Source organism: Suncus etruscus, chromosome 13, assembly GCF_024139225.1.
Source record: "Suncus etruscus isolate mSunEtr1 chromosome 13, mSunEtr1.pri.cur, whole genome shotgun sequence".
Classification (NCBI taxonomy): domain Eukaryota; kingdom Metazoa; phylum Chordata; class Mammalia; order Eulipotyphla; family Soricidae; genus Suncus; species Suncus etruscus.
This window is the reverse complement of record NC_064860.1, coordinates 24546140-24559828: the sequence shown is the minus strand read 5'-3', so window position 1 is coordinate 24559828 and position 13689 is coordinate 24546140. Positions and strand designations below refer to the sequence as shown.

Below are 13689 nucleotides of genomic sequence, written 5' to 3'. Positions count from 1 at the left end.
GTCAGCCTCGTGCAAGGCAAACGCCCTACCACTGTGCTACTACTCTGGCCCCAATTAGATACTTTTTTAATTTTAGCATTGGAGGTTCTCCAAACATTATTTGAAGTCAGTGAGAAGGGCTCCCCAGACGCAAAGCATGCATCCCAGCTCTTTACTAAGTAATTTTACCAGCCCATACATAAGATAAAATACTTCTAAGTGAGGACAGTACAATCGACAAATTGTTACTTAAAACTTATAAATTTTATTTTCTATACCAATCTATGTATAAGTAAATTTCCTGTGGAGAGTATTATGCTGAGCAAAATGAGTCAGAGGGAGAGAGACAGACAGAATAATTGCACTCATTTGTAGGATATTAAAAAAAAAAAAAAGATAGTATGGTGATAATATCCAGAGAGACAATAGAAGTGAAGGCCAGGAGGACCAGTCCATGGTTAAGAAGCTCGGCACAAGTCGTAGGGGAGTACAGTTAGGGCAGAGAAGGGATGACTATTAAAATGATAGTTGGAAATGATCACTCTGGATAAGAGTTGAGTGCTGAAAGGAAATAGTCACAGTCATCACAGTCATGATACACCTTCAGCAATAAGTATAAAGAAAAGAACATAAGAATCAAACCATATCTCTCATTTGAAACAATCCAAACAAGAAAAGAATGGAATGACATATTCAAACTACTGAATGAAAGAAACTTTCAAACAAGTGTCCAATACCCAGCAAACCTCTCGTTTGTATGGGAGGGAAGGATAAAAACATTCTCACAACCAAAAAAAAAAAAATCTCACAACCAAAACTGACTCTAAATGAACTACTCAAAGATTAATCACATAAACCAAATACCCAGTTGTAACAGCAACAATTCTACACTATATAATGGCACAAGAACTCTTTCTGTCAATAGTTTCCTTAAATGTCAATGGCAGAGTAGCAAGTTGGATCAGGAAACAAAATCCAGCTACCTGCTGCCTGCAAGATCGTCAAAGGCTCAACAATTATACAAGCTACTGGGAAACAAAAAATTACAAGGCTGGGACAGCCATACTTATATCAGACCAAATTGCATTCAACCTCAAGAAAATAATTAGAGAAAAGGATGGACACTATTTACTAATCAGGGGAATAATAGACCAAGAAGTACTAACTCTGATCAACATTTATGCACCAGATGTAGTAGAGTCAGCAAAGTATGTAAGGCTTTTGCTCACAAATCTAGAGAAACATATGGACGGAAATGTGATAGTAGTGGAAGACTTCAACATGCCACTATCACCTTTGGATAGATCCACTAGACTAGTAGTCGGCAAGCCATGGCTCACGAGCCACATGCGACTCTTCTGTGTGCCGGGCTGCCACTCCAAGGAGTCAGGACTCTCTGCTCCTAGCCTGTCAGTGCCCTGTGTGCAGCCGGCTCCACACAGCTCTGATCAGAACCACGGCCAATGTTCATATTAGTGTTTGTGACTTTGTCAGTCATTGTCAGGATGTAATTTTCTCTACATGTAAGGCAAATTTTACAGAATTTAACGTTATTGATAAATAATATTGTTCTAAAGTTTTTGTTTTATTAGTTGTGTTATTTGTATCCTCCCAGCCTATGTGGATACTTGCATGCAGAATATTCTCTCTTTTTTTTTTTTTGTTTTTGGGCCACACCCGGTAACACTCAGGGGTTACTCCTGGCTATTGGCTCAGAAGTCACTCCTGGCTTGTGGGGGCCATATGGGATGCCGGGGGATCGAACTGTGATCCATTCTTGGCTAGCGCTGGCAAGGCAGACACCTTACCTCTAGCGCCACCACGCCAGCCCCACATGCAGAATATTCTCAATAAAAACTTATTGAAACTAAAAACAGTGTATCATTCTTTGTGTTTTTCGGTTTTAAAAATGTGGTTCTCAAAATAAATTTCAATCATGGTTTTGGCGAGATTTGGCTCAGTTGAAAAAAAAAAGGTTGCCCACCACTGCACCAGGCAGAACACTACCAAAGACATGAGTCATAAATAATAAACTAGAAGAGTTGGACTAATACTATACTATGCCTTACATCCTTAAAAAACTGAATACACGGGGCCGGGTGGTGGTGCAAGAGGTAAGGTGCCTGCCTTGCCTGCGCTAGCCTTGGATGGACCACGGTTCGATCCCCCGGTGTCCCATATGGTCCCCCAAGCCAGGATTGACTTCTGAGCGCATACCCAGGAGTAACCCCTGAGCGTTACCGGGTGTGGCCCAAAAACCAAAAAAAGAAAAAAAAGAAAAAAAAAACTGAATACACTTTCTTCTCAAGTGCACATGGAACCTTCTTTAGGATAGACCATTTTTTTGTTTGTTTGTTTTTTTGGGTCACTTCTCTAAGTGATTATTAAGAGAAGAAAACAAAAGTTATAACTTACCCACTCGATGTACCTTATCTCTGTTTGATTTACTTTGTGTAAGTTTCTCAGCATTCAGTGCCTGAAATTTGTGTCTTGCCCACTGTGTGAGATGGTCAAGCATGGAGAACACGGTCTGTGTACTGAGCTGACACAGGTCAGAGGCGCTATCTTGGGCTGTTAGGGTATGCTGATCACCGTGCTTTAGAACTGCCATAATTTCTGCATAAACCTAAAAGGAATTTCATATTATCTGATAGATAAAACTTTTTTTAAGGCAACAAATTCCAAAAGAAAAATAAATTTCGCTCTTTCCCGGCCGCCGCGGAAGTACGCGGAGGCGCGTGCGCGTTCAAGATTCGGCTCCCCCCGTGACCGCCCACCGCCATGGCCGAGGAAGGCATCGCTGCCGGAGGTGTCATGGACGTGAACACGGCCCTGCAGGAGGTGCTCAAGACCGCCCTCATCCACGACGGGCTGGCGCGCGGCATCCGCGAGGCCGCCAAGGCCTTGGACAAGAGCCAGGCCCATCTTTGTGTGCTTGCATCCAACTGTGATGAACCCATGTATGTCAAGTTGGTGGAGGCACTTTGTGCTGAACACCAGATAAGCCTCATTAAGGTTGATGACAATAAAAAACTAGGAGAATGGGTCGGCCTCTGTAAAATTGACAGAGAGGGAAAACCCTGTAAAGTGGTTGGCTGCAGTTGTGTTGTGGTTAAGGACTATGGCAAAGAATCACAGGCCAAAGATGTCATCGAGGAGTACTTCAAATGCAAGAAATGAATAAATTAAGAATTTTGGCAAAAAAAAAAAAAAAAAGAAAGAAAAGAAAAATAAATTTCACCATGAATCAGTGGAAATAATCATTCTTGTAAAATATTACTCTAGGACACTTGCTTTCCAGGTGGCTGACCCAGGTTTGATCCCTGGCAAATCTAATGGTCCCCTAAACCCTATCAGGAGTGATCCCTAAGTGCAGAGCCAGGAGTAAGACCTGAGCACTACCAAGTGCAATCCAAAAAAAAAAAAAAAAAAGAAATCCTTGGCATGAATTACCAAAAAGAAAATTTGGGAAAGACAGAGGTAGGGGCATAATTGAGTAAATTGAAGTGACACTGGGACATTAGTGGAGTCTTTGGGGCACTTTGGTATTGATATATATATATATATTTATTTATTTATATGTATATACATATATGTATATATATGTATATATACATACTAACAACACGACAGTAACCAAATTACCTAATTCTTCTAACATTTTATAGTGTCACAAAGTGGTTTGTAACACTGAAATACATATAAAATGCTAAAAGTTAAAAAGCTTTAAAAGTTTTATGAATTTTGAACTCACATTTAAAACCTTTATATGAAAATAAGTATAAACAAAGGTTAAAATAAATATCACTTGGGGCCAGAGTTATAATACAGTGGGTAGAGCCCTTGCCTTGCATGCAACCAACCCAGGTTGATCCCTGGCATCCCCTATGGCAGGGGTCTCAAACTCAGGGCCCGCAGGCCGTTTGCGGCCCTCCATACAACAGTTTGTGGCCCTGCCCTAGAGGAATCTTTTGTGTTTTGTTTTGTTTTAGTTGTTTGGGTCACACCCCCCAATGTTCAAGGCTTACTACTGACTTTGCACTCAAGGATCACCCCGACTTTGCCTCCTGCAGCCTCCAGGTAAATTGAGTTTGAGACCCCTGCCTATGGTCACCCAAGCACTGATAAGAGTAATTTCTGATGGAGAGCCAGGAGTAGCCCCTGAGGATCACCAAATATAACCCAAACCCCCAAAATTAATCAGTTAAAAATCAAAGCCACTGGGCCCGAAGAGATAGCACAGCGGCATTTGCCTTGCAAGCAGCCGATCCAGGACCAAAGATGGTTGGTTCGAATCCCGGTGTCCCATATGGTCCCCTGTGCCTGCCAGGAGCTATTTCTGAGAGGAGCCAGGAGTAACCCCTGAGCAATGCCGGGTGTGGCCCAAAAAAACAAAAAAAATCAAAGCCACTAAATGTGAAAGAGAATACTGACAGAGTATTATCATTATTATCTAAAAATAAACAAAACTTCTAACGATTTTAAAAAAAATCTATACACATAGCAAATAGCTAAAAAAATTAGGAAAACAATTCAGATAAATACTCTAAATGGGCAGTGATTGGTCTAATAAAATACTTAAATATGCTATCTTTTGGAATGTTTCCTAAAATGTAAATGCTTAGCAATCTAGTAGCTGAATGAGAAATGTAAACACCAGAGAACTATTTGTAGCAATATAAATCAGTAGATAAATCTGCAGTCTCCAATTAAATTTGAATCATGCATATCATGTCTATTTTTGGAATCTACCTTAGACATACCAATACTTTTTTTTTTTTTTTGGTTTTTCGGGCCACACCCGTTTGATGCTCAGGGATTACTCCTGGCTAAGTACTCAGAAGTCATCCCTGGCTTGGGGGGACCATATGGGACGCTGGGAGACCGAACCTCGATCTTTCCTTGGCTAGCACTTGCAAGGCAGATACCTTACCTCTAGCGCCACCTCGCCGGCCCCACAAATCCTTCTTAAGAAATGACATGAAGTCACCAACTATTGTTTGCGAAAGCAAAGAACTGAAAATAATTACTATTATGGTAATTGTTAAACTATGGTATAGTTATTAAAGGAAAAGATTATATTTTTTAACATTATTTTTATTTTGTTTTGGGACATACCCATCGGTGCTCAGAGGTTACTCCTGGCTTTCTGCTCAGAAATAGCTCCTGGCAGGCACAGGGGACTGGGCCGGCTGCTTGCAAGGCAAACACCGCTGTGCTATCTCTCCAGCCCCTATAATCCCCTTCTAACATTAATTTTTTATGACGGTTATAGACAGCTTGGTAAATCTGTATCAATAAAGTAAGACCAATTGAGTAATATAACAAAAATTCTAACATGAGAAAAAAAATGGAATTAACTGCACTTATAAAAAGGGTCTGAACAACAACAACAACAACAAAAACAAGGGGCCAGAGAGAGCTATAGGATGTTAGCCTGGCACGCAGCTAATCCAGGATGAATCTGGGTTTGATTCCTGGCATCCCATATGGTTCACCGAGCCTGCCCAGGAGCGATTTCTGAGTGCAGAGACAGGACTAACTCCAAGTGCCACTGAGTGTGGTCCACAAACAAACAAACAAACAAGAAAGGATCTGGAGAAAATAACAAATTAGTAATAGTAATGATCTCTGGGGATCAGAAACAGTAGCCAAAAGGTACATGTTAACTTTTTGACTTAAATTTTACATGAACATTATAGTATTATCTATTACAAATAATGGTGGGGAGGATTGAATTCCAGGGATCTAATCTAAGATTCATATAAGACATTCATACATGGAAAACATAAGGCACATTTAGAACCTGGTAAGTTAGGGCCAAAGCTTCATGCAGCTGACTCAGGTCCAATCTCCGGCATCCCATATGATTCCCCAAGCCTACCAGGAGTGATTTCTGAATACAGAGCCAAAAGTAACCTTGGAGCAGGTCTGGTGTGCTCCCAAAACAACAACAAAAATTTTTTTATAAGTACTTAAACATGTGCATATATAGAGACGCACATTTCCTACCAATAAAGCTGCCTCTCTTTTACTAGCAATAATGTACAAACTTTGAACAACAAAAAATCATCTCTCACCTCCTGCTGATCTTCTTGATCACAGCCCAACAAGGCATAGACCAGAATATGTGGAAGAAGATAGATGGTCACCTTGAAATCATGCTTCATCATAATGTTACAACAGGTGAAGATTTTACTGGCAAGATCATGCCGAACCTGTAAACTCAAATGATTTAAGAAGAATGAATAGTCTTAGAAATTCCATTCCACTGATTAATGCCAAAAACCTGTAAGTGCATTCATTTATCACTGTCTAGGGGTATTTTCTTAGGTTGAAGCACATATACTTAAGCAAGGAGGAATTCAGATCATCACTTCTGTAATCATTTTAAAAAGATCCAAATGTCTGCACTGTTAAGGCACTAGAGGCAATGTATCCACTAAAGTGCCAAAACCAGAGTATGCTAATCTTTCCCCAACTATCTAACTAAAATATATCATGGCTGGTCAGAGTAACATCTTTAATTACAGTATTTTTTTTGTTTTTTGTTTTTTGGTTTTTGGGCCACACCCGGCGGTGCTCAGGGATTACTCCTGGCTGTCTGCTCAGAAATAGCTCCTGGCAGGCACGGGGGACCATATGGGACACCGGAATTCGAACCAACCACCTTAGGTCCTGGGTCGGCTGCTTGCAAGGCAAACACCGCTGTGCTATCTCTCCGGGCCCTAATTACAGTATTTTACAGTATAGATTCAAATAAAAAGTTTGTTTTAAGTCAGTTCAAAATTCTGAACAGAGTTCTCTTACCTTTGTTATAAGATAACCTGCCCACGTTGCTGACCATTCTGCAAAGTTATTACCTAATTTACTTAAGTAAATTGGTTTCTTTACTCCAGACCAATCTGTTAACTTCTGAGAACTTTTATATCTGTAATTTTGAAAATTTGTTTATTAAAAGTACATAAATATATAGTCATCTATCAAAAACTCTAGTAGAAAAAAGTATTTAAGAACCTACATTAACTCCTCTGACTACACTGCTACTGCCTTGCCTTTACTGAAATCTGCCTATAACTATTTTGCTGGGGAAATAGCTCTAGGGCTGGCACACATAGCTTTTTTGCATGCTGAAAGTCCAAGACCAATTCCCAGCATCAAAAGGTATCCCAAGTACCAAGCCAGGAATAGTCTCTAAGTACAGCTGAGCTAGAATCAAAAAATAAAAGCCGGGGCCGGGTAGGTGGTGCTGGAGGTAAGGTGTCTGCCTTGCAAGCGCTAGCCAAGGAAGGACCTCGGTTCGATCCCCCGGCGTCCCATATGGTCCCCCCAAGCCAGGGGCAATTTCTGAGCACATAGCCAGGAGTAACCCCTGAGCGTCAAACGGGTGTGGCCCAAAAACCAAAAAAAAAAAAAAAAAAAAAAAGCCAAAATAAAATAAAAATGGGGAAGGGGAAGGGAAGGATAAAGCAAAGGAGAAGGAGGAGAAGGGGGAAAGGAAGGGAAGGGAAGGAGAATGGGAATGAGAAGGAGAAGAGGAACGGGGGAAGGGGAAGGGGAAGGAAAGGAAGAAATATTATAAATACAATAAATATCTCCATATTCAAGGTACTTGGCAAGCATGTTTAAAGTTTCTGGAACTTGAAAATTCCAATACAGAATAGGGCTGGAGAGCTAGAGCAAAGAACCAGAGAGCGTGTTTATATTCATTCTACTGTCTGACCTTGCCAAGTTCCCCAACCACCACCAGCAGCAGTCCCTGAACCCTCATCATATATTATATTATATCATTTATATGTTTTTTTAATATCATAGCATGTAATAAAAAAAAACATAGAATTCTTCTTAAAAGAAAAAACTTTTTGTTTTTTTTTTTGGGGTCACACCCAGCAGCGCTCAGGGATTACTCCTGGCTTTATGCTCAGGAATCGTTCCTGGCAAGCACGGGGACCATACTAGATGCCGGGATTTGAACCACCATCTTTCTGCATGCAAGGCAACTGCTCTACCTCCATGCCATCTCTCTGGCCCCACAAAACGTACTTTCTAAATTAAACTTTTAAAAAAACATTTTTAGGGGCCGGGTGGTGGCGCTAAAGGTAAGGTGCCTGCCTTGCCTGCGCTAGCCTTGGACGGACCGCGGTTCGATCCCCCGGTGTCCCATATGGTCCCCCAAGCCAGGAGCAACTTCTGAGCACATAGCCAGGAGTAACCCCTGAGCATTACCAGGTGTGGCCCAAAAATCAAAAACAAAACAAAAAACACAAACATTTTTAAGTGAAATTCACAAAATTGAAATATAAATTTTTTAACTGGAAGCCTAAATTTAGATAATCTAAATTGCTTATTAGATATATTTAATATATTATATATTCATATGTATAAATATATATATTAGATCTATAAATTACTTCTTAGTACAGTAGCTGGGTAGTAGTAAAATTGTTCATAAACATTTTGTTTTATACTTGTACAAACAAAAACAAAAACAAAAACAAAAAAAAAAGAAAGTACTTTTTGTTTGTTTTTAGATCATATCTAGCTGTGGTCAGGTTACTCCTGGCTTTGAGTTCAGGCAGGGATCAATTGCTCTTGGGTGGTTTAGGAAACTGTATGGGTGCAGGGAAACTGGGATCAAATCAGGTTGGCTGTGTGCAAGGTGTACCCTAACCCTGTACTAGCTTCTCTGAACCCCAAAAAATACTTTGTTTTTGTTTTATGTGCTAAACCCAGTGATGTTCAGGAGTTATTCCTGGCTATGTGCTCAGAAATCACTCCTGCTTTGAGGGACCATATGGGATACTGGGGGATTAAACCGAGGTCTGTCCTAGGTTAGTGCATGCAAGGCCAACGCCCTACCACCTTCGCCACCACTCAGGTCCCAGAAAATACTTTTTTAAAGGCAGAGGCAGAAAGTATCTTCATGAAAGATATTTAGCAGGGTTGAAAATCTCTATATCTCTAACTTGGGTTGGTAAAGACTCAGGGATTAGCTTTGAAATTCTTAAATTTCACATAGATTATACATATCAACTATATAAATCATAGTGAGAAACATATTAGAACATACTTTAGTGTCCCTTCAAATCATGTAAAAATAATATTTAGTTCATACAATTAAATACAATTTGGTGAAAGTAATTTTAATGAGTCTACAGACCTAGTATTCAGATGAGGTTCCAATATTTCCCGAACATGCTCAGGAAATCTTTTCCACAACTGGTAACCTGGGCCATCATTTTGCATTTCTCTACAGTGGTAAATAGAAAGTAACTCCTACAAGTACATAGTTTACATTTGTAAATCCTGGAGAAGTAGATAAATCTTTACATATCAACAAAATGTTATAGCATAGTTATAATTACACAGAAAAATACATGAAATTATAACATCTGAAATTGGGAGCTTGTTTAGGAAATACATCTCTATGCTAAAATCATATCAGTGATTTACTTAAGATTAAAAAAGCTATGGAGGTGAGCCATATCAATACCATAGGATAAGGTGTTCACCTTGCACAAGGCCAACCTGGGTTCGATCCCCAGCATCCCATGTAGTCCCCTGACCATATCATTTAAATCACAACTTAAATACTAGCTCTATAATAAAAATCTCTATTTAGATCTCTTGTCATAAATTCCAGACCTAATTAATTCGCAACGACAACAACAATAAAAGCTTTTTGTGAAAAAGAATATTGAAAAAGAAAGTCAAAGCCCAGAGAAATTTTATGGCAGATAGGACATCTGCCTTGGTCCAGGATCAATCTGTGGCATCTCATATGGTTCCCTGATGCACTGCCAAGGATATAGAATACAAAGTCAGAGTGTAACCCCTCAGTATCTCCAGATGTGACCCAAAAAACAAAAGATTAAAGAAAGCCAATTGAAAAAAACGAAACAAAACAGTATTGGGGCTGGAGAGATAGCATGGAGGTAGGACATTTGCCTTACATGCAGAAGGACAGTGGTTCAAATCCCGGGATCCCACTGGTCCCCCATGTCTGCCAGGAGAGATTTCTGAATGCAGAGCCAGGAGTAACCCTGAGCACCGATGGGTGTGACCCAAATAACAAAAACAAAAACAAAACAAAAAAAAAAAAACAAAGTACATGCACAATATGCAAAAAATTTATTTCTATTATGTCCAAATAGTTCTTTACATATACACAGTATTTCAGGGCTGGAGTGACTGCATAATGGGTAGGGTGTTTATCTTGCATGCGGCTGACCTGGGTTCGATCTCCAGCATCATATGGTCCCCTGAGTCTGCCAGGAGTTATTTCTGAGTACAGAGCCAAGAGTAATTCCTGAGCATTGCCAGGTGTGGGCCCCCACCCAAAAAAGGAATAAATATTAACAATATTTAAACTGTTGGGCAAAAATCATCAGAGAAAATGACAAAACAATCATACATAAAGAATGCTAAACTTTTTTTTGGGGGGGGGAAGTTGGGCCACACAGTGGGAAGTACAGTAGCTGACTTAGCTTCAATCCCCAATACGGTTTTCTGAGCAAGCCCTGAACATTACTGATTGTGTCTCAAAAACAAAAAAACTAAACAAATATATATGTATACATAAATACATACATATATGTATATATATACACACACACACTCAAGACTTACTTGAATGGCATATGCAGCTGAATCTTGAGCTCGGCTGTTGTCTGCATATGCAAGGTAAGCTCTTGTAAGCTCCATTAGTAATCCATAGGCAAAGTTTGAATCATCCACTCCAGTCTAAATCAACGAAAAAAAAAATGCAAGGATAATTAATGTAAATTTTTAAAATAGTACCATATCTCTCATGATTATTTTACCAGAGTTAGTTTACAGAGTTCACTTAAAGCAAAGGTCTCAAACTCAATTTACCTGGGGCCACGGTGAGGCAGGGCCGCATAAGGGATTTCTCAAAAAAAAAAAAAAAGTCCTCAAACATCATTATTAACAGTTTTAATTATTTCTTCTGAACATGGCATCTTTTGCCTATTCCTTGCTGCCAGAGACTTGACAGCACTTCTTCTCACAAATCTGAACCACATTTGGCTTTAGAGAGGAAGCAGTTGAGACCCTCAGTATGGCTTGAAGATGATCATCATTAAGTCTAGATCTGTACTTTGACTTATTGAAGTTCAATGTGGAGAATAACTTTTCACACAAATATGTGCTCCCAATAAGGCACATGGTGCGTTTGAACATTTGGGAAAGCTCAGGGAAGCTGGGGGGCAATTCTCTCAAAAATTGCCCATGCATGCTGCTTTTCCACTAATCTCCCTGAACATGGCTTTGAGATCAGAGTTGCATTGCACATCAATGAGCTCCATTTGAAGCACAGGAGGGGCATCTTGCACATCAAAGGAAAAGGGGTCCACCAAAATTTGGAAAGTGGCTCTATGCTTTTTGAAGTCTGCAAATTTGTGATCAAATTCCTTCTCTAGCTTAAAAATAGCATCAACATATTTCTCACCACTGAATGGTATGCCTGCATCCACAAGTTCCTTGCATGCTGGGAAATGGCAATGGTTTGTCTGAGAGAGCTGGGATTTCCATAACACAAGTTTTGTGGAGAATGCTCTCATGTTGTCATAGGCAGCACTGATAAGCTGCCCCAGGCCTTGTAACATCTTGTTTAGTACATTCAGCTTAGGTGTGATGTCAACAAGAAAAGCTAAGTCCATGAGCCATTTGTGATCACTCAACTCAGAAATAGCATTCCCATTCTTCTCCATGAAGGCTTTCACTTCTCTCAACTCAAAATATCTTTACAGGACATTTCCCCTGCTAAGCCAATGTACCTCGGTGAAATAGAGCACATCTTCCATACTCTGACTCCATTTCCTCTAAAAAAGCATGGGGAACCTCCTGTGCTTTAAGCCCCTGGATCTGATTTGGTTGATGCATTTCACAACAACAGATATCACGTTGTCACACGGCAGGCATTTACTGCAAAGGGCCTGCTGATAGGTAATGCAGTGAAGAGCAATGGCCTTCTCTACACCCTCTTCTTCAAGTTTTTTTGAACAAGTGCCACCAGTCCATTTTTCCTCCCTGTCATCGATGACACTCCATTGGTTATTATTCCAATAAACCTCTTCCATGGTAATCCTGCATTCTCAATGGCATCACGCAGATGCCGAAATATATCTCATTAGCGGTGGTCTGGCCATGCACTGGAATTACTGTGAACAGCTCCTCTGTCAATTCAAAATTGCAATCAACACCACGGACATAAATTGTGAGCTGCGCTGTGTCTGTTTCACCTGTGCACTTGTCAAGAGCAACTGAGTATGCATCAAAACATTTGACTTTCTCACACAGTTGATGATAAATGCCACTTGACATGTCAGAAATGCGCTGTGCTGCAGTGTTGGCAGAAAGGCTGATTTTGCTAAACTGACCTTTCTTTTCCGGACAGATAATACTTGCAGCCTGTAACATGCATTTTTTAACAAACTCTCCTTCTGTGAATGGTTTCCCTGCCTTAGCAATCATCTCACTAACCATGTAACTAGCTTTGACTGTTGCAACATTCTCTTTGGTTGCTTTCTTGAAGGAATCTTGTTGCCTCATTAGACATGCTTTAAGACTGGCAACCCGCTTGGCTCTCTCATTTCCTTGACATTTTGCACATTCCTCAGCATGTTTAGTTGAATAATGGTGTTTCAAGTTGTATTCCTTGTGTACTGCAACTTTCTCTGAGCAAATAAGACATGTGGGGATGCCCCTGTGCTGAACAAAGAAATACTGCATCTCCCACTTTTCCTGAAATTATCTGTGCTCGTCATCAATCTTTCTCTTCACTGCAGGCTTTGATGAAGTTGTGATGAAGGTATGACAAAATCTAATTCTGTAATAAACTGCTCTCCCTTCTCTCCCTTAGGCCTCCGATAATGCAAGGGACAGCGGGCAGGAGCAGCAAAAATGACGTCTGCGCTAGGCGCAAAGTATTCACGATTATTCACTTACCGAATATTCGCAATAAAAAAATCGCATTAGTAAGAAAAAAAAGTCGCAAAAAATCGCATTAAACATTTGCACACCCCAAATGAAACTGCTCAGGGTATGCAAATGTTTAATGCAATTTTTTCTTACTAATGCAATTTTTATTGCGATTATTCAGGAAGCGAATAATTGCGAATACTAAGATATTTAAAGGCCAGCCGCAGGCCACAAAATGTTGTACGGAGGGCTGCAAATGGCCCGCGGGCTGTGAGTTTGAGACCCCTGACTTAAAGTGAATTTAACTTAGATTTAAAGGAGTGGGGCTCAAGAGATAGCACAGCAGTAGGGCATTTGCCTTGTATGTAGGACGGTGGTTCAAATCCTGCTATCCCATATGGTCCTCTGAGCCTGTGGGGAATTTTTCTGAGCAGAGAGCCAGGAGTAGCCCCTGAGCACTGCCAGGTGTGACCCAAAAACCAAAAAAAAAAAAAAAAAAAAAATTAAGTTTGGTGGGAAGAAATTAAGTTTAGTACCAACACTTAAGGAAGCCAAATCTAAGGGTTTTGAGATTATTTATTAGGATGAATTCTAAGAAAGTAATAGTACTCCCTACACTATAATGCATTCTATAAAATCCTATTTTTAAGTCCAAAAATAATTTTAATCTAGCTAATTTTTGGCGATTTTCACAATGTACGCTGATACATTAAAAAGTTGTAATTAAAAAAAGTTGTAATGTTTTTGTTTGTTTATTTTTGGCAGACT

General features: G+C 40.0%; 2 protein-coding genes across 2 annotated transcripts in view; one reads left to right on the top strand and one right to left on the bottom strand.

Annotated features, from left to right (window-relative positions):
* The window catches only part of ATR (ATR serine/threonine kinase), a 104654-nt gene that overhangs the window by 50393 nt on the left and 40572 nt on the right, over positions 1 to 13689 (bottom strand). The window contains exons 23-27 of the mRNA XM_049785944.1: positions 10609 to 10722; positions 9140 to 9255; positions 6790 to 6910; positions 6060 to 6197; positions 2395 to 2605 (exon numbers count right to left, since the gene is read on the bottom strand). Coding sequence (XP_049641901.1) covers positions 2395 to 2605; positions 6060 to 6197; positions 6790 to 6910; positions 9140 to 9255; positions 10609 to 10722 — 700 coding nt within the window. The remainder of the gene's footprint in view (positions 1 to 2394; positions 2606 to 6059; positions 6198 to 6789; positions 6911 to 9139; positions 9256 to 10608; positions 10723 to 13689) is intronic.
* On the top strand, positions 2691 to 3214 carry LOC126026232 (40S ribosomal protein S12-like). Its single transcript, XM_049785938.1, has one exon. The coding sequence runs from the start codon at positions 2761 to 2763 to the stop codon at positions 3157 to 3159; it is 399 nt and encodes a 132-aa protein (XP_049641895.1). The 5' UTR covers positions 2691 to 2760; the 3' UTR covers positions 3160 to 3214.